Consider the following 25,387-nt stretch of genomic DNA (forward strand, 5'->3'; position numbering starts at 1 on the left):
TTCTCTAGGTTGTACAGTTGAGAGAAAAATGCTAATTCCTTAATGGCTGATATTCAGCTTTTTTATGAAGCAGCCACATACTGGCCACTGCCATAAGTTAATGATACCCTACCAAATCCACAGACCTTCTAATCCCTGATGCATATTAGCAGAGTTTTGAAAGATATTGATACCCAGACCTCACCCCAGAACATTAAAATCATAATTTCAATGGCTTGGGTTAAGGTATTCATATTAGATCAAAGCTCACCCAGTTTTTATTTTATAATAGCATGATTTAGAACTACTCACTAGACCTATATATTTCATACCACTCTTTTTTTCTCTCTACATTGAGTCTACCATGCACTTATTTCCCCCTGGCCCTAAAGATTTTTTGGTCTTTCTCAGACCCTCTCATATAAATAACTTGTCTTCTCAACTAGATTTGGCTGAAGCAATGATTATCTTGTGTATCTCCCTGGGTCTTCATAAATGTGGCCCAAAGTTAATTCACTACAATGCTGTCCTACATTCCCTGCCCTCCGATTCCAACTCAGTTCATTTTTGGGGATTTTTACTGAACGTGTAGAAGGAGTAATTTCAAAAAAAGAAGGGAAGAGGTCTGAATGCCTGTGCATCTCATGCTCTATGAATATCGAAAACCTGGCCTCTGTATCTCCGTTTGGCCAATGTCCCTTTAAGGATCCATCCACTGTCCTCTATCTAATGCCAGTTCCAGTGAGTTCCTGGAAGCCCCCTGCACATTAGCAAAGTTCTGCCCACCAAGGCCTGAGGGGAAACAAGACTCAGGTCAGTCCAGCACTTCTACATATGACCCAGGTTCTTATTTAGTTTTTGTAATCAGGCCTCTTTTTCCTCAGTTTCAGCACTTCTTATTCAGGTGGAGAAGTTGAGGGTTAAGGATTTTCCTAGGTTAGATTCTCCAAAAGTCAACCCACATGCAAGTAATTCATTAAAACATGATACTGGAAGAAAGAGTTTGTTAGGGAGCAGGGGTGGGTGGGGTGCAAGTAAAGGAAGGTGAGGAAACCAAGAAAGTGTGTGATTTTTGTACCATGTGTTCAGCATGGTACATGCTAAATGACACTCATGATAGAGAGGACCACGGATCTGGGCTTCCCTTTGGCTAATAGGAAAGGTCAGAGGCAATAGAGGACAGTAGCAGCAGGAACACAGCAGAGCTCAGAGTGCAAACAGGAGATTGAGGTGGAAGGGCCCTGCATGGTGGCAGACCCCGTGGAAAGCAGAGGAAAGACCACACAGAGGTAGTGTCAGCTGTTAAGTGAACAAGTGAGGAAGAGAAAACTCAGTGGGAGATTGAGCCATAACCTTAGATAAGGAGCATAAGGAAGAAGTGCATGGGATTACCTCTGTACCCTAAGCTTGAAGGCCAGGGAATCCTCACGCTAGTCTCCATTTGCTGAAGAGCAGTTTTCTTCTGATAATCTTCTGTTTCAGGACACTTAAGCCCTTAATCTTGCTACAAACTGAACACTTAAGCTGTGGAGCCCTTATCCTCCAGCTTGGGAGGGTTCTTCATTCCAATGGAAGCATCCAAACTCAGCTCTGAAGATAAAACCACAGCCAATAGGATCCATTGTTATTTAGGATGTTTCTATGACTTAGTCCTCCACTCAGGAAGGACATCAAGTACAGAAACTGTTCAAGAACAGGATAGGCTATCTGAAAGTCCATGGTGAAGTGAATCCAGTGGAGAAACTTTATATATTTTCTTTTTTGTTGATCTTCCTTCCTTACACTAGTCAATATTGGTAAGACTGCCACGGGGCAAACATGTTCCCAAATGCCAAAACAGAGTAAAGAAATAAAATTGATGACAACAACTTCTTTCCTAGGTAGAAAAGACAAAGGCAAGAAATTCCTGCAGGACACAGATTGTACTGTTGGGAGGGAAGAGATCGTAGAGATGAAGCAAAGTCAAAGTTGAAGGAAAACCTCATAAGAGAAAAGAAGTAAGGAAGTCTAAATTGGAAAAATTTTACATGTGCATCAATATAGACTTCACATATATATACACAGTATATATAATATTTATACATAATCTAAGTGAGGCATGGACAATATAATAAAAATGCAACAATACTCTCAAGTGTGTCTGTGTTTGTGTAATGCAACAAATGAATGAAGATACGGAATGGATCATTCTAATGGCTTCTTGATGAGCTGAATTTGGAAAAGAAAAAAGAAAAATCAGGAGAGAAAAGCTCTGGTGGGTGACAGGAACTAGGAGTTATGGCGGGTGGGAGTCACAGGGTGGAGGGGTATGAAAATAAAGGGTATTAAAATTACCCTTTGCTGCAAAATCTGCTGTGAAGCCTGGATTCCTGCTCATGTTTCCATGGAAGATGACCAGGAAACAGTTACTGAGGAAGTGGGGGTCGGTCTGGGCTGGGAATGTGGGAAGCCAAGGACAAGAAAAGGAGAGACGAGAGGGAAGAGAAGACAATAAACACTACAAGACCTACTGGCTCTTGTCACGCTCTGCATCCCTGCCCTCCCTGAGCACTTTCCTTGAGACTCTCCATGCTGCCACAAGGGGGCTCCTTCTCATCTCAGCTCCACCTGAGGACGTGGGTCTCTCCTCATTCCTCAGATGAGGCCACAGCCTGAGGGATGAGCACCGGGCGGCCCTGGGCTCCAGTGGAGGATGTGGAGAGCGATGCAGGGTAAGGATGAATACGTCCCAGATGAAATGGATGTGAGGGTCTGAAAACTCTTTTAAGGAAATTTGAACATAGGTGGACTCGGAGGAGATGAAAACTAGGAGACGGACATGGAGATGAGTGGAGAGAATGAATTAAATGGAGTGCTGTAAAAGAGACTGATCAGGGCACTTCATGGATGAGGGTGGAAAGAGGGGAAAACAAGGGAAAATAAACTGGATGTGAAAAGCAAACATGACCCTGTGTTGCAGGGCCAGTATTTACATTGCTATTGAATGTTACTAATACACTGTTACTGAGAGCACCTAATAGGGGTAAATTGATTTGATGACGGATGTTGAAGGGAGAAAAAAATACTGGCCAACTTGCCTTTCTGAGAAAGCAAGGGAAGATGGAGTCCAGAGAAAGTGGATCATAAAAATTATGCCATCTCAGAAGAAACAACCATTGTGCAATCATTTTATAAGTGTTAAAGCACAAGAAAGACAATGCTTAGATATTACGTATTCATAATGGTTATCATCAATTTTTAGTGAATCAGACACTCTAGACATTATGTTGCTTAAGACTCCCAATAATTATGGAAAGGAGATAGAATTTTTCAAGGGTTCAGATGAGGGACGAGAGAGATAAGTACATAAGATAAATAACTTGGCCAAGTTAAACAAGCAGGAATTTGCAGAACCAGGGCCTGAGGCTGAGCTGGTCCTAAGTCCCAGGCTCTTGATCACCTGACGCTGTTAGAGTGTCACAGGTTTCAACTGGGCCGACAGCGGGAGTGGGAGAGGCCCTTTGCCTCCTCCACCCACAGCTTTGTGATGACCAGCACACGGACCAGAGCTTCCTAATCCCCCTTTCTTTCTTACCTAGAAAGAGTGGTCCTTGGTTTCCAGAATCAGGGTTGGAGGTAAAGCCCCCGTTGGTGGAAGAAAGACCAAGCATGGCTTTGCTGTCACCACAGTCGAAATGCTGGTCCAGCTGCCACTGCAGACAGTCAGTCACGTGGGTGCTTTTCTGAAGCTGTGTCTGTGAAGTTGGCACCTCTGACCCTGGGAAACTCACAGATCCCCGGTGACAGTCCTCCCAGGTGTCCCCTGAAAGTAAAAGAGGGTTCAGTAGGACCAATGGAAGCTTGCTCTTGATAAGCCCTACCAGACATGCATTTCTGATATCCCTCCCCATGAGTAAAACCCAATAACCCAGACAGCAAAGGCAGACATCAGTGTGAAGAAGATGTCATATTTTTGGCTGTGACTGGGGTGCTGAGAAGGCAGGGGCTAGGCTGCAATTTCTTGAAATGAGAAATCACCCACTTGAGTCTAGAGGGTTTGGGTGACACAGGGGGTCAAGCCTCTTATTCTGTTATTAGCCTTAGTCTTGTAGCCTAGAGAGAAAGAAAGTTCTAGACAGGCCTCTAGGCATGGGAGAGAAAGAGCTGTTGATATCTACCCACCAGAAAAAAAAGAGCTATGGGAGACATACAGCATAAAGGCTTCAGTTACTACTAGAAAAGGGAGTTGAGAAACTACCGTATATTATGGAGCCTTTTGAATTTCCTTGCTTGAAATGTTTGTCTGCCCTTCCACTCACTCATACATGTGTATATTCTGTTCCCAAATGGGGTAGAGTGAGGATGGACAGATGGAAAGTATTAGCAGCTGCTGCTGCTGCTAAGTCGCTTCAGTCATGTCTGACTCTGTGTGACCCCATGGACTGCAGCCCCCCAGGCTCCTCCATCCATGGGATTCTCCAGGCAAGAGTACTGGAGTGGGGTGCCATTGCCTTCTCCAATTAGCAGCTAGGATTAGGGGATTAGAGGCCTGAGTCCCTTATTGGAACCCTCTTCGTCTCTCTTCAGAGAGATAACATAAGGTGCAGTCCTTATATTACAAGCCCCTCCAGTGGGGACTAGACAGTGCTCCTAATCAAATCTGTTTCTATGTCTACTGTGAAATGAGTACATATTCTCAGAACCTGGGCTTACTTAAGACATGAAGTACCCTCATCCAGTCTGGGTCAGGCTCAGGTGGGGTCACGGCCCCCAGAACCTGCTCCACCTTGATGTGGGGCTCTCCTCCCACCCCCTCTTTATACCTCGACACCCTCAATGAGGTTTGCTTCTTTAACTGTCTTTCACATATCTGTTACCACTTAGTCTTCCAGGAAGCATCTGTGTCTGACTCTCATCAAAGATTCATCCAACCTCCTTCCAACTGTTTTCTGTGATTCAGTCCTCTCCACACTCTCAAAGCTCACTTGTCTTATCACCCCTAAATCCTGTTTCATCACATGCTCCTCGGCTTATGGAAATTCATCCTCCCTTCCCTACTACACAAATCTAACCTCCTTACTCGCCTTTCAAGTCCTCCTATTCTGGCCCTTCTTTCTTCTGCAACGTCACTGCCCACAGCTCCCTCTGCAAATCCTCCTGCCCTGCACCAGGAGCCTCTGGAGCCTCTGAGTGTTTTTCCACAAGCACTTCTCTCAGCCTGGTGTGCCCTTCGTATTTCCACCAGGCAAAGTTCATTCATCATTAATCATCATATTTTAGGACACAGTCAGATTTTATAATTCATATTGGGCTCATGGATAAAACTTTGTACATTAACAAATCTGATGGGTGAAATAATTGTTAAAACCACATATCCCCTCATTCCCCAATGTTATTTGAATCAATGTGTAGGACTATTTTTAATTATCACTGCATAATTTCATCATCTAATTTTATTTGTTTTTTCCAGACTAATGGGTTTTATTAAACCTATGTTTTGAATATTCTTTCCATTTGCATGGGAAAAAGACATAACACTTTATCCAACATTGACAATAGTACCCAATATTATGAGCGTAGGGAAAAGCCTCCAACTGGAGATCAAGTTGTAATTTAAAAATCAAGTGTTTATTATGTCTACAGGGTTTCTCCTTGCAGAGAAGGTGGGGTGGGGCGGACCCAACCTGTGCCCACACCGCTGCAGCACAGCTGTCCACACTGTCTCAGGTTATCATCAGAACCCAACACAGGATGGAGCCATGTATAATTTAGATGTTCCGTCCATTCCTTTCAGCCCATCTGTGTGTGTGAGTAGTTGAGGGGGGGTGGAGGGGTGGGCTTTGGCCTTTCCTGGCCCATTCTGAATGATGGCCTGGCAGGGCTGGGCAATATCACACACATCTTACTTCTGAGACATGTGTCTGAGCCTCACTCATCCCTCTCAAAGAATCCACCTGAGAAGCCCATGCAGCACAACTAGAGACTAGTCCTGCTCACCACAGCTAGAGAAGGCCTGAAAGCAGTAAAGAAGACCTAGCACAGCCAAAAGTAAATATTAACTTTAAAAAAAGTTTTAAACGTCCAACTCTTCGTGACGCCATGGACTGGAGCTCGCCAGGCTCCTCTGTCCATGGGATTCTCCAGGCAATAATACTGAAGTGGATTGCCATGCCCTCCTCCAGGGCATGTCCCCGACCCAGGGAGCCAACCCACGACTCCTGCATCTCCTGCATTGCAGGCAGATTCTTTACCTACTGAGCCACCTGGGAAGTTCCCATAAGGAATCTTATCTTGAAAAAACAAAAGAGGTCTGTTACAAAAATTCCCGCAAGTGAGACAGTGGTAGCTGAGATTTTGCCCTTATCCCTCCACTTCCTCTCTACGGCCTGACTTGATACCAAATGCCTGCACTGGCGAGATGGGCTTAGGTGACTGAGGGTAGCCTGGGGCAAGAAAAAAGGAAAGCGGTCTGATGTGCTTGGTGCTTTTTAAAAATTAAATTCCAGAACCCAATTCAAACCCACAGGGGTCTGAGGGCTGTTATGGTTGTGCCACTAACAGCCTGTCCAGGTTGTTGGATACAAACAACAGAAATTCTACCTGGGGACCCACTAGAAGCCTTATGTTCTTACAACGGGAGTACTCACAGTCTACATCTAGAACTGGGAAGACTTCCCTTTTATCTGACACGAATTGTTACTAGGTGGGCAAGCATTGTGTTAGAGATCCAACTGAGGAGGTCAACGGATAAATCCGGACCAGAAATCTTGGTCTTTGCAACAGTAAGGTAACTGCAGACACTTCAGGTTTAAGCTCAATTCTCAAGCATAGATACATTCTCCGAGGGAGACTGGACTGGTCCCTGAGATATGAAACCAGCACTGCTGTACTGGCTTGGGGTGTTTATAAGGGTTTTGACCCTGAGGGCAGGGGTTGGGTTAAGGCCAGGTGGCTTGGTTGCATCAGTTGAGTGACAGATTTTATTGTGCATGCTCAGGGTCCAAACGTCCCTGTTTCTTGCCCATAATTCACTTGAAAAGCCCACCAGGGGAGCCAAATCACAAAGCAAATTTATTAAAACGAATGTATAATAAGGCCAAGGTTACTAGAGGTGATGTTCAGTTCAGTTAAGTTCAGTCACTCAGTCGTGTCCAACTGTTTGTGACCACATGAACCGCAGCATGCCAGGCCTTCCTGTCTATCACCAACTCCCGGAGTCCACCCAAACCCATGTCCATTGAGTCGGTGATGCCATTCAACCGTCTCATCCTCTGTCATCCCCTTGTCCTCCTGCCCTCAATCTTTCCCAGCATCAGGGTCTTTTCAAATGAGTCAGCTCTTTGCATCAGGTGGCCAAAGTATTGGAGTTTCAGCTTCAACATTAGTCCTTCCAATGAACACCCAGGACTGATCTGCTTTAGGATTGACTGGTTGGATCTCCTTGCAGTCCAAGGGACTCTCAAGAGTCTTCTCCAACACCACAGTTCAAAAGCATCAATTCTTCAGCGCTCAGCTTTCTTCACAGTCCAGCTTTCACATCTGTACATGACTAATGGAAAAACCACAGCCTTGACTAGACGAAACTTTGTTGACAAAGAAATGTTTCCACTTTTTAATATGCTGTCCAGGTTGGTCATAACTTTCCTTTAAGGAGTAAGTATCTTTTAATTTCATGGCTGCTATCACCATCTGCAGTGATTTTGGAGTCCAAAATAATAAAGTCAGCCACTGTTTCCACTGTTTCCCCATCTATTTGCCATGAGGTGATGGGACCACATGCCATGATCTTTGTTTTCTGAATGTTGAGCTTTAAGCCAACTTTTTCACTCTCCTCTTTCACTTTCATCAAGAGGCTTTTGAGTTACTCTTCACTTTCTGCCATAAGGGTGGTGCTATCTGCATATCTGAGGTTATTGATATTTCTCCCAGCTATCTTGATTCCAGCTTGTACTTCTTCCAGCCCAACGTTTCTCATGATGTACTCTGCATATAAGTTAAATAAGCAGGGTGACAATATACAGCCTTGACGTACTCCTTTTCCTATTTGGAACCAGTCTGTTGTTCCATGTCCAGTTCTAACTGTTGCTTCCTGACCTGCATACAGATTTCTCAAGAGGCAGGTCAGGTGGTCTGGTATTCCCATCTCTTTCAGAATTTTCCACAGTTTCTTGTGATCCACACAGTCAAAGGCTTTGGCATAGTCAACAAAGCGGAAGTAGATGTTTTTTCTGGAACTCTCTTGTTTTTTTGATGATCCAGCGGATGTTGGCAATTTGATCTCTGGTTCCTCTGCCTTTTCTAAAACCAGCTTGAACATCTGGAAGTTCATGGTTCACGTATTGCTGAAGCTTGATTTGGAGAATTTTGAGCATTACTTTACTAGTGTCTGAGATGAGTTCAACTGTGCATCAGTTGGAGCATTCTTTGGCATTGTCTTTCTTTGGGATTGGAATGAAAACTGACCTTTTCCAGTCCTGTAGCCACTGCTGAGTTTTCCAAATTTGCTGATATATGAGTGCAGCACTATCACAGCATCATCTTTTAGGATTTGAAATAGCTCAACTGGAATTCCATCACCTCCACTAACTTTGTTCATAGTGACGCTTCCTAAGGCCCACTTGACTTCACATTCCAGGGTGTCTGGCTCTAGGTGAGTGATCACACCATCATGATTATCTGGGTTGTGAAGATCTTTTTGTACAGTTCTTCTGTGTATTCTTGCCACCTCTTCTTAATATCTTCTGCTAGAGGTGATGGCTTAATTTTAATTGCACCTGTGCCATTTGGTGGAATTCCCCTTTGGTAGAGCTCATACTGTCCCTTTAGGATGTGCTGACCACAATCTGTACATCAGCCCCTTCCTGATAGGAAGGGCTGAGGCCATTTAAAGCTGGCTTAAAACTCAACATTCAAAAAACAGATCATGGCATCCAGTCCCATTACTTCATGGCAAATAGATGGGGAAACAATGGAAACAGTGACAGACTTTATTTTCTTGGGCTTCAAAATCACTGCAGAGGGTGACTGCAGCCATGAAATAAAAAATGCATGCCCCTTGAAAGAAAAGCTATGTCCAATCTAGGCAGCATATTAAAAAGCAGAGACATTACTTGGCCAACAAAGGTCCGTCTAGTCAAAAGTTCCTCTATGGTTTTCCAGTAATCATGTACAGATGTGAGAGTTGGACTACAAAGAAAGTGGAGCGCTGAAGAATTGATGCTTTTGAACTGTGGTGTTGGAGAAGACTCTTGAGAGTCCCTTGGACTGCAGAGATCAAACCAGTCAGTCCTAAAGGAAATCAGTCCTGAATATTCCTTGGAAGGACTGATGCTGAAGCTCTAATACTTTGGCCATCTATGCAAAGAACTGACTCATTGGAAAAGCCCCTGATGCTGGGAAAGATTGAAGGCAGGAGGAGAAGGGGACGACAGAGGATGAGACAGTTGGATGGCATTACCGACTCAATGGACATGAGTTTGAGCAAGCTCTGGGAGTTGATGATGGACAGGGAAGCCTGGTGTGCTGCAGTACCTGGGGTCTCAAAGAGTTGGACACGACTGAGTGACTGAACTGAACTGAACTGAGGCCATTTCCCAGCCATGAGTCTCTGCCTCCACCATCCCTTGCTCTCATCTCATCTCTAGCTCCCTGCCTAACATTGTGAGGCACTTCTCAGAGGCCTACAGGAACCTGACAGATGATGCCCAATAGAAACAGCCAGATAACATTCTTCCACTGAATCCTGCTGGATTTCATTCTATTCTACCACCAGCGGCTCCATACTGATACTTGTGTGGTGGGGAGGGCTGATGGTTAAACAAAAGGGATTAGTAAACCTGGAGTCCTAGCTGTTTTGATGGGAGGGTTCAGGTTCAGTTCAGTCGCTCAGTCATGTCCGACTCTTTGCGACCACATGAACCACAGCACACCAGGCCTCCCTGTCCATCGCCAACTCCCGGAGTCCACCCAAACCCATGTCCATTGAGTCGGTGATGCCATCCAATCGTCTCATCCTCTGTCGTCCCCTTATCCTCCTGCCCCCAACCCCTCCCAGCATCAGGATCTTTTCCAATGAGTCAGCTCTTCACATTAGGTGGCCAAAGTATTGGTGTTTCAGTTTCAGCATCAGTCCTATCAATGAACACCCAGGACTGATCTCCTTTAGGATGGACTGGTTGGATCTCCTTTCAGTCCAAGGGACTCTCAAGAGTCTTCTCCAACACCACAGTTCAAAAGCATCAATTCTTCAGTGCTCAGCTTTCTTTATAGTCCAACTCTCACATCCATACATGTGAGGGTTCAGGGACTGGCTGCAAAAAACAAATGAGAAGTCCCACCAAGAGAGATAAAACAATCCCTCCATCAATCTGAGACCAGAGCAGAAGGTTTTTGCAAAGGGAAAGGGAGAGAGAGTGAGGTAGAGTGAGCATGAGGTGCTCTGAGCACTGAGCAGAAATGAACTCGGGAGGAAGGAGACTGAACCACCCCAGGACACAGTCATGTTACACACACCCGCAGAAATCATAAAGGCAGCTTCAACTACAGCAGAAGTTTTGTTCAAATTCACATGTAGCAGCCAAGCAAACACAGGCTCTGGCAGCAGAATGGACTCCTAGAAATTCTGTGTTTTCAAGACCAATTTTTAAAAGATATTTATTTATTATTTGTGGCTTCCCTGGGTCTTCATGCAGTGCATGGGCTCTTCATTGCTGTGCATGGGCTTTCTCTAGTTGCTATGAATGGGGGCTACTCTCTAGTTGTGGTGCCAGGCTTCTCCATTCACTGATTTCCCTTACTGCAGAGCAAGGATTCTAGGGTGCTCAGGCATCAGTAGTTGTGGTATGAAGGCTGTAGAACAATGGCTCGGTAGTTGTGGCCCACAGGATTGGATGTCCCATGGCATATAGGATCTTAGTTCCCTGACCAGGGATCAAACCTGTGTCCTCTACATTGGGAGGCAGATTCTAACAACCAGATCACAGGGGAAATCCCAAGGTCAATTTTTCAAATACTGAGATGTGACATAAATGTTTTTGTTTCCAGTTACTTTCCTTGCCATGAAATACCTGTCAGTGTGGTAAGGCCAAACAGGCAGAGGCAGATACACATCTCATGCTGGGTTTAATAAAAAGGAGAGTGCAGGAAAGTGCAAAAAATCCTGTGACTGATTAGTAGCCCTGCATCAACTGACTGAAGGTTACTATAATTGAGAGGGATTCATAAAGGGGCCTATACAAGTACATGGTGACAGACAACCTTGTTACAGGGACAATTTGTGGTTGTCTTAACAGAAGAAGTAGGCATATTTAGCACTTTCCAATTCCCTGCATCTGAGATGACCAGATGTCACCACTGAACTCAGACCCATGTTTCTCCATGGTTACCTAGAACAGATGAGGTCTTGGTCTTCCTCTTCCTCAAGAAAAGCATAATTTTCTACTGAAAAATTCAGACAGGGCCAGAAACATTAAGCAGACCCCCCTATGTAAATTAATAATGCAGTGTCCAGTACCACCACCAGGACACCAATCTCACCAGTGAGACGATAGCATGTTTTAGAAGGATATTCCAGGTGTCTCAGGGTTGTGTCTCTCAGACTCTACTTGGTTTGCTTTTCCAAGACATCAGGCAAGATCTCCCTGACCTTGAAGATTCTCACCACAGTATCCTCTTCCAAGTCTGCCTAAGAAGTTAAACATTCATCTTCCCCACAGACCCTGGGGAATAGCTCACCTGCATTCTAGTAGAATACTGTAATACTCAGGCTTTTCTCATCATATGCTGGCTGCTTTAGCAGAATGATGAATGGAATCTACAAAACCTCAAACCACAATGAACTTTGGTTGCTCCACTGAATCTCCAGCCATTCATGGGGTGGGAAATGCCAGGGCTCTGCCTTGCTTCATGAAACCATTACAAGCAAGGTGATGGGAGAGGTCTTTGTGTCCTGTGGTCCAGATGACTGCTTCACTAAGAGAGCCATCTTAGAGGAGACAGACACCGAGAGTGACGGCAATGACACCAGGGAAGCAACAGATGCTTAAAGCTCTCAGCATCTCTGGAAAGTCACAGAAGTTCAAGGGACATTTTGGGGTATGGAAATGGGAATACTGTGGGCAAGAAGAGACATTTCATTGGAATCAGGGAAAAAGCTAGTCATCTCTGTGCACCTGCACACATACAAGTGAGTGAGTGTGTCACACTTGCCTTGGGTCCATGATCTAACTTGGGGCCTGACCCATAGGCTTCACCTGGATGAAGAGGAGAGCTAGGCTTTCAGACCCACCTGATGTCTTGGCTTAAAACTCTACCACAGTCTGATTCAAATCACTGTCTACAGAGCTTCCACACAGGGATGACAAATCTCAGCACCACCAGAGGCAAGGAGTACAAAGAATACAGTCTACCTGGGCATCCAGGTGGAGTTCTATCACATGGTAATACTCACTGGTTACATCCCGAGCATAAGAGACATCCTCTTCCTCAAGTGGTGAGACGGCAGTGCTCCTATAAGGCCAGAAAGAGTCTGGCAGGCCAGGAAGAACCAAGTAAGTCAAATCGTATCATTCAGTGAATCCCATGGGGCACCGTTCTCTATCATCTGTGGCATCTCTCTGCTGAACCTGGTTGGGGAGGGAGGACTAAAGATTAGTCAAGAGGGGTCAGAAATCTTAGAGTCCTATCTGGGTTTGATGGAATGTTTAAAGAAGTGGTGAAGCAAGCCGGGGTTTGACCCAGTAAAGAGAGAAAAGCTCATTTTTTGTGTGTGGGACAGTGTATGGTTTTACAGGGGCAGAAGAGATAAAGAACAGTGGGAACTCTGTGCTCTGGCCAAATAGCAAACTGATGAAGAAAGAGACTGAGTTATCTCTAGATGGTACAGTCATGACTCACAGAGATATACAATAGTGATTTTCACCCTTTTGTTTAAATTGCATTGTCACCTGGAGTATCCGGTGCATACAGTTTGGGGCAGTCTGGTTTCCCAGATAGTTCATGCTGTCAAGACCTCTCTTAATATTGTGGCATGATACAATGTTATTGTCTATTTACATTTCTTGTTATGACATACATGCCAGCATTCTGACACCAAACAGGGAGAAAGCAGATAGGCATCTCACTCTATAAACCACATCGGAGATAACGAGTGAGTGCAAAAAAATCACTCTGCCTTAGTTCATCTGGGTCAACTGACTTGGGTTATAAACTTGAAAAGTTAATAACTTAATGGGAAACAAAGTTAATGGGAAACAATGTAAGTACCACAGTGAAAGCAGAAAAACATTACAAAAAAGGATAATTGGTGGCTGGCAAGACTGATGAGACAACGTATTCAGCACTTTCTGTTTCTCCCTGGATCAGAGGTCTGCAGATTTCATCACTGTACAACAGCCCACAGATATTCAAAATTACCTCAGGGAAATAGCCTCTGGTCCTTTTAGGTCATCGTGATCATTCTGGTTTTCTGCAAATAAATTAGCAGGAGACTTATATCAGGCAAATTCTCTTCACAAATGCCAATCCTTTGCCTATCTTCAGAGTGTGGTAACAGGGTACTGTGAGAGAAACAGTCCAGGAGGCCATAGATAGAGCCTCATAAGGAGGTGTTGGATTTCCTTCTTGAGCCATTGGACAAATTTCTTTGATATGATATGTCATTGGCAGAGTATCCTGGTCCTGAGTCTGCACAAACAGCTAAATATATCCTTTTCCACACAGATGCTGGGGAACAACCTAGCTATATCCTAGAGGGTTGCTATAATACTCAGGCTTTTTCCATCTGAAATGCTGTTTGTTAATGACATAAGTGATTACACATTGAGATTAGATGGGAGTGGAATCTACATACCATCAAGTCAAATGAATCTTCAAAGCTACAAACGGTGGCCATTCATCAGACTGGGAAGTCCCAGGGCCCTGCCTTACCTCAGAGAAACACACCAAAGGCGACCACGTGGCTTACATTTGGGTTTCAGAAGACTTCAAACAAGATAAGTCAAATGAAGGGAGAGAGTTCATGGTTTGATAGAAGTGAACCAAAGTAGTGACATCTCCAAAGAGATATAAACAAGACTGCCAACAGTCTTGGACAGGTGTAGAACTCAAGGACATTGCTCAGGAATGAAAATTAGAGTACTTCATGTGAGATAGGAGACTCATTCAAAATGAGGCAGCCTGAAAGTTACCTCAACTGTTGAGGTACACATGAATCTGGCAGGACCACCTTTGGTAGAGTGGTTAACCATAAGGACAAACATGACTAGGAATTGAGAAAAGTTCACTCATAGAATGTCTTATTTAAAATGCAATTAGAGAGTCTGGTTCAAAGCAGGCTTCAGTTTGTAAGCATACTGTCTATCTATCTAAGGGGATTAATTCTCTTAGAGTAGGCTAACAAAGATAATGCAGACTACCTGAGAGATCAATTTCATCCTTTTTAGCTTGGGAGCAACCACAGGCTCCATCCAGAGCAAAGCCCACTTTCTCTTCCTCATATGCAGATTTCGCATCCCTGTAAGGCTGGTTGCAGGCAGAATCTTCCTGGACAGTTGAAGGTACTGAAACACACTCATCTTGGGATTGCTGAAGTGCCTCCTTCTTTTCAACATCATGCAGGTTCACGCTGTGTCAGGTGGAAAAGAGATGACAGAAGATTAAGAGGATTTGACTCCAAGCCATCCTGGTTGCTTTTGATGACAGGCATGAGGAGTGGTTACAAAAGCAAAAGCACAGTCCCTTAAAGAGGGAAGTAGCTCCTCCTGTATGTGAAATCATCCTGGTTGCTGTTGATGACAGGCATGAGGAGTGGTAACAAAAGCAAAAGCACAGTCCCCTAAAGAGGGAAGTAACTCCTCCTGTATGTGAAATGGGGTGACACGGGGTGGGAGAGACAGTAGGTTCTCTGGCACTGGGCACACAACCAGCGGTTGAGGGAGGAGATGGGATTTTCCCTGCATGCTAACCTCATGGCCCCCAGCACACAAGAGGACTAGGATAGTGGTTCCCACTTCTCTGCACACATTGTGTTGATCTGGATATGCAGGATCCAAGTGAAAACAGCTTTTGAGGAATTACAGACTAGATATTCTGCCTTCAGGAACTATTTTCTCAGGATTTTGATATAATACAAATGTTTTCTAGTTTCCTTACTTGGAAACAAATATCTACCAACATGTTGAAGCCAAACAGGCACAAGGCTGATATGAATCTCACGCTACTTTTAACTACTCAGGAGAAAATACTTGATTACAGAAACTCCTGAGTTTGGCTATTCCACCTGGATCCACTCCCTGTACGTTAAGAAACTGAATGCACTGAGCCTGTGAAATGAAAATAGACAATACTGTTAAAGAGATATTTGGCTGTTGACTAAATAGATAAAAGATTTGCTTTTGGCACTTCCTGTTTTTCCCTGAATTTGAGGTCTCCTGCAGTCACCACTGACATTTACGGCCCACTGATCTTCAGAATTACCTGGGAAATGTTAAATTGTGTCCATTTACTTGCTCATGATCATTTTGATTGTCTAGTAAGAAATTCAGAGAAAACAGGTCATAATAAGCAAATCACATGTCACACATACCTACTCAGTAAACACATTTACCACAGGGACGTTAATATTCTCAGTGCAAGAACATAATACTTTAGCAAAGATATTCTAGGACTCTTAAGTCTTATAAGAATTAGACTGGTCTACTTCTAGACCCATAGGGGAAATTCTCTCCTTAATCTCATAGAGCTCTCTCCCAATATCCTTTGTTCTGCATCTGTATAAATAGTTAATGGTGTATTTTCCCCAGAGATCCTAGAAAATGCACTGAGTTATTTTCTAGAATTATTTCTGCAATATTGGTTTATCCCATCAGATTATGTGGTTGTTGATGGTTTAGAGGAATTTATACTTGAGACTAGAGTGATGCATGAATTGTGAAAAGTGAAAGTGTGAAAGTGTTAATCACTCAATCGTGCCCAACTCTTTGCAGCCCCATTGACTATAGCCCATCAGGCTCCTCTGACCATGGAATTCTCCACAAAAGAATATCTGAGTGAGTGCCATTTCCTTCTCCAGGGGATCTTCTACACTCAGTGTTCAAACCCACTGTCTTCTGCACTGCAGGCAGATTCTTTACTGTTTGAGCCAGCAGGGAAGCCCAGTGAATTGTATTAACCCTCAAATCAAAAAGAATCTTCAGTGCTACACAGAAACCATGGCCATTTGAGGCTGGAGGAAGTGCCAGAGCCCAGCCTTGCTTCATGGAAACATCCAAGCAAGGCAATGGTACAGTTGGGTCTGTCTTGGTTGTTGAGGGACTGCTTAGAGAAGACTAGCCAACCTAGAGAAAAGGGAGACTGGGGCTGAGAGGAGTGAAACCAAACAGGGAAATCACCTCACCTAATAAAGAGGCAAATCTGCAATCATGTCTGGAGAGGCCAGGCACATTTACAAAAAAAAATTAGATCATTGAAGATAACAAACACATTGGATCCAAACCAGGTGTGACAGACACCTCCTGTGGATTTCCAGCTGAGGTAGGTGAGAGTTGTCACAATAGATTTGGGTCAAATGTTTGACACTGGGGCCAGGGTGACAGAGGCAAGACCAGGGCCGAGAAGATGATGAAGGCTCCCTGACTGACCTGATGTCTGTGTTCCATAATAGATCCTTTCTCCTGGTTTCAACTAAGATGTGTCTATACAACCTGTCCTCAGAGATGACCTTCCTCAGTCTATACACATTGTGGGGACAAAGAACACAGAAGCTACCTGGGAGATTGGTTGGGATTTCATCCTCTTTAGCATGGGAGAAACCACAAGCTCCATCCAGACCAAGGCCCACTTCTGGTTCATCAAATGCAAATTTGTCATCACTGTAAGGCTGGTGACAGTCAGAACTTCCTTGGTGAATTGAAGGCATCAAAACACATTCATCCTTAGATTCCTCAGGCAATTCCTTCTTTTCAACATCCTACATTTCCATGCTGTGACAGGTGGGAAAGGGATAACAGAAAATTAAATGAAGAGGATCTGACTCTAAGCCATTCTGGCTGGTTTTGATGGGAGGCATGAGAGTGGTCACAGAAAGAAGCTATCCTCCCGTATAGGAAACTGACTGTGGCTGTCTGGGAGTGGGAGGGAGAGTACAGCAGGTGCTCCATGTACTGGCCACAAACCTCTGATGAGGAATGAGACTCAACCATCCCAGGATGGTACTTTCAGGAACAGGAAGCACAGATGAATTTCCACACCAAGTGCATCCCCCCTGGTCCTAATCCATGTTGAGTTTAAGATGAAGCAGCCAAGTGAATAAGGGCTTCCCTGTTGGCTCAGTGGTAAAGAATCCACCTGCCAATGCAGGAGACATAGATTCAATCCCTGGGTCGGGAAGATCCCCTGGAAGAGGAAATGACAACCCAATTCCATAATATTGACGGGCAAATCTCATGGACAGAGGAGCCTGGTGGGCTACAGCCCATTGCTTTGCAAACAGTAGGTCACACCCGAGGAACTGAGCACGCACAGTCAAGTGGGCACGTCTATTAAGGCATTATAGATTCCCAGAAATATTATGCCTCCTTTTTAGGAATTGAAAGGTTTCCAAGGCCTCTTTCTATTACTATTGTCACATGACAACCAATTTTTTTTTTCTAGACAGTTGTCCTGATGTTTAATTTTTCTAGTTACTTCTGTACTAATTCCTTTGCTAGTTATCTTCCTCCCAAGGATCTTAAACAACTGTGTAGGAATAGATATATATCTCACTTTGGACCTCCTTTAGGAGAGAACAGATATTCTCTATGTGTACAGGAAATCCTAAAGGGTGGTGCATTCACCCTGGCTCTTACATACAAGTAGCACAGAGACAACAGACAACCAAGTTACAGGTCCAATCATATGTGGGTTGAAGTAAATCAGTACCATCTGCAGTTGTGCTTAGGCTTCCATCTGGCATCTCTGATTCTTTTGACCTCACTTACTGTTCTCTCTGTGACCCTGTCCATACTTTTCCTACCCATTTTCCTACCCAGCTCCTGATAGTTCACTGTTACCTGGGCATGAGTGTTTCTTGTCCTTGTTCATCCTCCTCATTTTCATGAATTTCTGCAGATAAATTCAGAAATATCCATTGAGCTTCTTGCCACGTCACCTATTACAAACAAAGGGACTCATATGGTCACAGAGTCATGAATATCTATGTACAAGTTAGTACTGTATGGAAGTTCTAATTTTTTGAACTTTGTTTTTAAACAACTGATCTGGCAGGGATTTCTGGTCCATCAGGCAGTCTGTTTCTAAACTGGTAGATCATCTTCAGGGCACCTTCTGCTTGAAATTGGGCAAACATTTAAATTGTCTTTTCTTCCTTATATCACCTCACGTTGTCCACCTTCCATCTCCACTTCTACAAATGTGTCATCCATCCTGCCACAAATTCTGCCAAAGACACAGGCTCTAAAAACTTCCTCAGGTCTCACAAGATGCCCTCGTTTCTCTAAGGAGAACAACCAAGTCCCATGTCCCTCCATCTGGGAACATCCTGGCTCTTCAAGGTGGCTTTTGTGTGTTATCAGGATAAGTCTCTCTATGGAAAGTGCTTCAGTCTAATCCACTTTCCCAACACTAAGTTCAACTCTATCAAGTACCTTACCCAACACCACAAAATGAAAGGCATTTTTTTTCTGCAGTGCATTTGTACATATTCCCAAATTTCATCACTACAGCTATCATCAACAGATTATTTGATCCATTTTACAGATGAAAAAACAGTTATTGATCTAAGAAAAATCAATCACTCACACACAGTTATAAGCACAGCACTCAGCCTGGAACCTGGGAACTTCCATGTTTAGTCCAGGGCTTTTTTCACTCTAACAAGCATCCTCCTGTCACCTCGTCTTACCTCTGCTTTAACCCTATCTGGATGCTGCCTCTTGCTCCAGTGGCCATTGTCCATCAGGGAGGAAGCAGACAGTTCAAATACTATGACCTCCACCCTGTGCATTTCTCCTCTGTCCTCCCACTCAGCCAGTCATGCTCTTATCATATCCCCAAATGGGACATGAAACAGGAAAGCTCATTTAAAAAAAATTCCTAGTGGAGTTCATCTTATGAAATGGGGACCTAGGAGAGGATCAGTGCTATCAGGGTCTGTGGCCCCCTCACCTGGGCTGAGCTTGCAGGCAAGGCGCTTGGCCAGTCGGTACCCCTCAGACAGGCTCTCTCGGAAGCCCTGCCCCTGGTGGCTGTCCGGGTCATTGCGGGTGAGGAGGTCCTCGAGGTGCTGCTTGAGCAGGACAGAGTCATCTTTCCCATCCCGTAGTGTCTGCCGTAACTGGGTCAGCTCTCTTGCCTGACTTCGATTTAGGGTGTCACAGGTCCTAGATGAGACAGAACAGACAGTTGTTAAAGAGGTGGATGAGAGACTGTTAGGGATTTCTGTGAGAACATCCCCAAGAAGCCCTTGAAACAGAATTCTGGCACATATTTGATGATCAAACTATGTCATAGAGAAAGAAGGAACAACAAATGTGTCCTCTGTATCCAAAAGTGCTCCTGAAGATTCCCTGACATCCCATTCATCTTGTTCTTCTGTATTCAAAACCTAATGTATTTCTAAACCTGTGTTATGAAGTTGTCTCTTCAGTTCCTTGCTCAGAGAAGGCCATTTCCATTTAAAAATACACAAACAGCATCACACATTGAGTGACACACAGTCAGATATAGAGTGTGGAGAGGTACAGCTGGTGTGGATTGGAAAGAACAAGCGAATGTCAGGGTCAAGAAAGGATGACAAGCTGTAGTCAGTCAGGAGGGAGTTGTGATTTAAAGGCAAATGAGGCTTTAATTGCACAACACTGAGAATGTACCAAATGCCACTGAGTTGAATTGTCCACTTGAATTTGGTGAATTTCATGATATGTGGTTTTAGGTCAATAGTTTTTTAAAAAGAGAGTAACTGAAGCCCTGAATAACAGTTGGAATCCATAATCCACGAATTGTTGGAGCCGGGCGGTCCCTGGGCCATGGGTTCACAAAGAGTCAGACACAACTGAAGTGATTTAGCATGCATGCACCTGTTTTATGACAGTGTCCTGTGCCTGCCATGAACACCCCTGTCCTGCTTACCTCAGCCTCTCATCGAGCGTTGGCTTTTCTGCTGGCCTCAGTGCCTCAAAAGGCAGCTTCTCCCCCAGCACAGATTCAACATTGTCCTTACATGGTTCACACTCTGAGGAAAGAGACACTGCCTCAGGGGAAGCTGGCCTTGCCGCTGTGGTCACTGCCTTCAGAGGAGGAGGACGGGCCACCCCAGAGGCAGATGTAACCTCAGTACCAAGGTCTACACAGCCATTTCCATATCTGATTCCCCAGCCTCCCAACTGAGGTTACTCCCCATTTTAGAACTGAGGAAAGAGGAGCTCCAAGGCACAGAAAGCAAGTAGACAGGATGAACTGCCATTTGGCAAAGTCAGAATTCACATCCCTTGAGACTGACCCTGAATCCTGGGCCACTGAACCAAGATCTGCAGCCTCTTCGGTGAGACACTGAGCAGGGCCTGTGGTGGCGATTCCTGTGTGGTCAGGAAGGTCTATAGGACTAAACTGGTGGTTACCTTGTGCCATCCCAGTATTTCAGTAATGAACAAGTATCTCGAGGTAAAAAACTCACCTGGACACACTTGTGTGAAATAGAATACATGAAACCATAAGGACCTGAAAGAAATGTGCCCAAACACTGATAATCTTTGTGTTACTAGAAATAATAGAAGCGTGAACTGTGTTTACACTGAGCCAGGCACTACTGTCAGGGCTTTATCAGATTTACTCAGTATTCATTATAACTCAAACAATAGTTATTATTACAGCACCACGTGGACAGAGGAGGAAACAGACACAGGCTCCCAACGTGAATGTGAGCCTAGGAAGCCTGGCCCAGAGTCCGTGCCCTTCACACTGTGCTGTGTGACCTCCCACAGGGTCCTGATGAGACATTTCTTCTTCACCAGCCCCACAGCTTATTTCTTAGAATAATGTTATGCTTATAAGGAAAGATGTAAATAAAACTAAGTTTGCCCTTTCCCCAAAGTTTCTCTCTTTACTTTCTTAAATAACAGGCTTTACTTTTTCTTTTTCTCGGTGTCAGTCATTTTTCATTAACTCCCTCATAGATTAATGGAAAACGACTACACAGTCTCAAGTTGTCAAGATTTCTCTCACCCCCTTGCTGTGCTTGCTCATGACTTCTTTCCTCACTACAGGCCCTTCTCCCCGAATAGGCAACAATGCTTCCAACTGCCAGGCTGACTGCAGATACAAAGGGCCTCCCCACACTCTGCCTGGGATTTTATGGCGGCTGGTGATCTCTCCCACTTACCATCATGCTCATGTTGGTCACACATCTTATAGCACAGATGTCACCTGGACTCCTGGTCAACCTGAATCACCAAAGTTTCACCAGCTCAGGTAGAAATAGAAGGGGATGTATAGATGGTCTGATTTCCCCAGAAACACCCTCAACCTCATCACAGAGTGTCACATGACTTTCTTGGACAGGAAAGACACCCTACACCCAGGAAGCACGGCTTCCTTCTCACCAGGGAGGCCCTGTCTTGATGGCGTCACTCATAGAGACCACGGTTTCAATGAGCAGCAGCTTCATCTTTAAGTTCTTTAAATCTTATGATCCCTTGCTTCTCGCAATATATAACCACCATATTTCCCCAGTGTAACTAGCATAGGGATTTGCCCATGGAACCTCAGGGAAGCTTGAACTGATGGAGTTCATTAGTCCCAGAGGTTTCACCAACAGGGATGCAGGATCAGATATGAACAGAAAAAATTCCAGTTAACACTCTTTAGCTTTCTCCTGAGAGACACAGACAGTTCTGTGCTTGTGCCAGGAATCACAGTCTAGATGATTAGGACACTGGGTGATTGAGACACAGACACACAATCTGTATCTCACCCTACAACTCACCACAAATTTGGGAAAGTGCCTCCACTCCTTGTGCTCAGTTTTCCATCCTCAGGGAACTAAGGGGAAAAGAGCCACTACCACCTTTCCTGGATTGTGGTCAGAATGGAATTCAAAACGACAAAGGGAAAAGGAGACAAAGCATGGAGACTTAGTTTCTTAGAGGGAAGACAGTGGTCATTCATTGTTTTGGTGATCACGACCCTGAGGACTTAACGTATTTCTGTAGCTGGTTGGCCAGGGGGTTAGCAGTTGCTTGGGATATGAGGAATTTCTCTGTGAGGTCTTGAAAGTCCTGGTTGTTATTTACCAGATGCAACCAAAGTTCCTGGTTGATTTCAAGTGAGGGTGAGTTCTGCCCTTAGATCAGATAAAGAGAGAAAAGGTATTGCCATGGTGATGTGTGGCAGATGAGGGCAGAGCCAGGGGCGAGGAGAAGACACTCAGCATACAGGGGATTAGAGCCAAGCAAAATCACATAGGTTTAATCAGCACTGAGGGATGACAAAAACTGGAATTCCTGACTTACTGTTGGGAACAACTAGAGGGTTCTCAACCACAAAGAGAAGTTGAAGATGCCAGAGCTCAGAGCCAAAGGTGCTGTGTGGGGCTCAGACTCAGACAGCAGTGAAGGAGGGGGACCCAGCATGCTAGGTAACCATCTGGAGTTGCCATAACAGAACTGGTAGGGGGAGGGGTTCATGGGATCTTGGGGGCCCCTGCCTTCCAGGTGTCTAGGCCATGACCATTTGTGAACATCACCACTGATAGCACCCAAGCCCTCAGCAGCCACTCTTAGGTTGTCTGCACACATCCTGATGCCACTGACCTATCTCCTTCCAAAAACTACCTCAGCTGAGTTCCCATTGTTCATTCTTTTGTGTATACAAATATTCGAGGGAGAAATACTTTGTCAGCAGGTCTTAATTTCTGTTGGGCTGTTATAAGTCACCTCACCTTCTCTTTAAACAGATCTTAAGGCTTTTCCACAAGTGAGAGATGTCAAACTTTTAGACTCTCATGAACTTGGGGTCTTCTCCACTTTTGTCCATCCTTAAACCTGTAGGAAAAAATCAAAGTATAATACTAAGTGAATGAGTAATTAATTTTTTAAAATGGTTTCTGTCCAGACTCAATATTATTTTGCTGCATCCCAGTGTTATGTCAGATTCTTGTCTTCCTTGGGCAGCTTGTTTGCTTTAGAGTAAACTTAAGTTTGACAGCCCTGCCTTCTAAACCCCTCCTCTATTTCCGGGTCGCTCTAGATGTTTTTAATGTCACTAAACACTACATTTCAAACTTTTACTCATGGATTTCATTGTACCCCCGATAAGAGCTCTTTTCAAGCTGTCAAAATGATTAAAAGTTTATGTGTATATCCTTGAATATTGGCATGATGATCTATTTAGTAAGGTCATGGGTCAGGGATGGTTGATGAGATACAGTGAACATGGGAAATTGTGTTCAGGGACATAGAAGATGAAATTGAGGAGAAAGGGACAGGCATGCCCTCAGGGACGGATGGTCTTAACCAACTTCACATTTCCTCAGCATCTCTTCCTACCTGGGTCTTGTGAACCTGAGATTTGGGAGACCCTCTGTAGCATTGGTTTCTTCAGTTTAGCTGCAGGACTTACCTGGATGGTGGGTGAAATGGGTGTGACCATGAACCACTGAGCACTTGTCCATGTCAAGGTAAAGGTAAGAGAGCTGGATCAACCAGTTATAAAAGTTTATCTCCCCCTCACCTCACACCATCCTTCAGATTCCCTTCTTAATGATATTGGTATATGAGATCCAGCAAAGACTTTGAAGAAATTTATTTTTTGATGTCTGTGGACCCTGACATTCTGTGGGGGTAAGAAAAGTGCATCACATTCCTTCATTTAAAAATCATAATAACAGTTATATATAGTTCATTGACTGATATTGGGTCAAGAAATTGTACAATATTATAATTAAGTGAACACTGCAAAGAAGTAGAGGAAAACAATAGAATGGGAAATACTAGACATCTCTTCAATAAAACTGGAGATATCAAGAGAAAATTTCATGCAAGGATGGGCATGATAAAGGACAGAAAGAGCAAGGACCTAACAGAAGCAGAAGAGATTAAGAAGAGGTGCAAGAATGCACAGAAAAACTATACAAATAAGGTCTTAATGACCAGCTAACCATAATGGTGTGGTCACTCTCCTAGAGTCAGACATCCTTGAGTGTGAAGTCAAGTGGGCCTTAGGAAGCAGTACTATGAACAAAGCTAGTATATGTGACAGAATCCCAGCTGAGCTATTTAAAATCCTAAAAGATGCTGCTGCTAAAGTGTTACACTCAATATGTCAGCAAATTTAGAAAACTCAGTAGTGGCCATAGGACTGGAAGGGGTCAGTTTTCATTCCAATACCAAAGAAGGACGATGCCAAAGGATGTTCAAACTACCATACAGTTGTGCTCATTTCACATGCTAGCCAGGTAATGCTCAAATCCTTCAAACTAGGCTTTAGTAGTACATGAAATGAGAACTTTCAGAGGTACAAGATGGATTTAGAAAATGCAGAGATCAAATTGCCAACATTCGATGGATCAAAAAGAAAGCAAGGGAATTCCAGAAAAGCGTCTATTTCTGCTATATTGACTATGCTAAAGCCTTTGACTCTGTGGAACAAACTGGAAAATTCTTAAAGATATAGGAATACCAGACCACCATACCTGTCTCCTGAGAAATCTGTACGCTGGTCAAGAAGCAAGAGTTAGAACTGGACATGGAACAACAAACTGATTCAAAATTGGGAAAGGAGTACATCAAGGCTGTATATTGTTACCCTGCTTATTTAAGTTATATTCAGACTACATCATGTGAAATTCTGGGTGAGATGAATCACAAGCTGCAATCAAGATTGCCAGGAGAAAAACAACCTCAGGTATGCAGATGAAACCACTCTAACGGCACAAAGTGAAGAGGAACTAAATAAGGGTGAAAGAAGAGTGAACACACTGGCTTAAAACTCAGCATTCAAAAAACTAAGATCTTTGCATCTGCTCCCATCACTTCATGGCAAATAGATGAGGAAAAAGTGGAAACAGTGACAGAATCTATTTTCTCAGGCTCCAAGAACAGCACAGATGGTGATTGCAGCCATGAAATTAAAAGATGCTTGCTCCTTGGAAGGAAATCTATGACAAATCTAGACACCATATTAAAAAGCAGAGATAACACTTTGCCAACAGAGGTCCATATAGTCAAAGCTATGGTTTTTCCAGCAGTCATGTCCAGATGTGGGCCTTGGATCATAAAGAAGGTTAAACAGTGAAGAATTGATGCTTTCAAATTGTGGTGCTGGAGAAGACTCCTGGGAGTCCCTTGGACTGCAAGATCAAATCAGTAAATCCTAAAGGAAACCAGTCCTGAATATTCATTGAAAGGACAGATGCTGAAGCTGAAGCTCCAAAACATTG

At 44.0% G+C, this 25,387-nt stretch overlaps 1 protein-coding gene across 1 annotated transcript; it reads right to left on the reverse strand.

The window, feature by feature from the left end:
- Window positions 1-1,274: 1,274 nt before the first annotated feature.
- LOC133245165 (neuroblastoma breakpoint family member 4-like) lies at window positions 1,275-23,620 on the reverse strand. Its single transcript, XM_061413148.1, has 10 exons — window positions 23,569-23,620; window positions 22,149-22,291; window positions 20,083-20,240; window positions 19,120-19,334; window positions 18,006-18,057; window positions 14,373-14,581; window positions 13,372-13,423; window positions 12,366-12,465; window positions 3,554-3,884; window positions 1,275-1,569 (listed from the first exon to the last, which is right to left on the reverse strand). Exons 1-10 carry the CDS (start codon window positions 23,618-23,620, stop codon window positions 1,499-1,501), a joined length of 1,383 nt encoding a protein of 460 aa, XP_061269132.1. The 3' UTR covers window positions 1,275-1,498.
- Window positions 23,621-25,387: the final 1,767 nt, after the last annotated feature.

The sequence above is a fragment of the Bos javanicus genome, chromosome 3 (genome assembly GCF_032452875.1).
Source record: "Bos javanicus breed banteng chromosome 3, ARS-OSU_banteng_1.0, whole genome shotgun sequence".
Taxonomy (NCBI): domain Eukaryota; kingdom Metazoa; phylum Chordata; class Mammalia; order Artiodactyla; family Bovidae; genus Bos; species Bos javanicus.

Bases quoted from the DNA above. Each gene is read 5' to 3' on its own strand.
- LOC133245165 (XM_061413148.1), bottom strand. From the start codon at position 23,620: ATGGACAAGTGCTCAGTGGTTCATGGTCACACCCATTTCACCCACCAT. The intron at 20,241-22,148 runs GTTAAGTCCTCA...CCTCCTCTGAAG, and splicing joins CCAACCAGCTACAGAAATAC to GCAGTGACCACAGCGGCAAG. The intron at 18,058-19,119 runs GTGAGGGGGCCA...ATTTATCTGCAG, and splicing joins TGCCTGCAAGCTCAGCCCAG to AAATTCATGAAAATGAGGAG.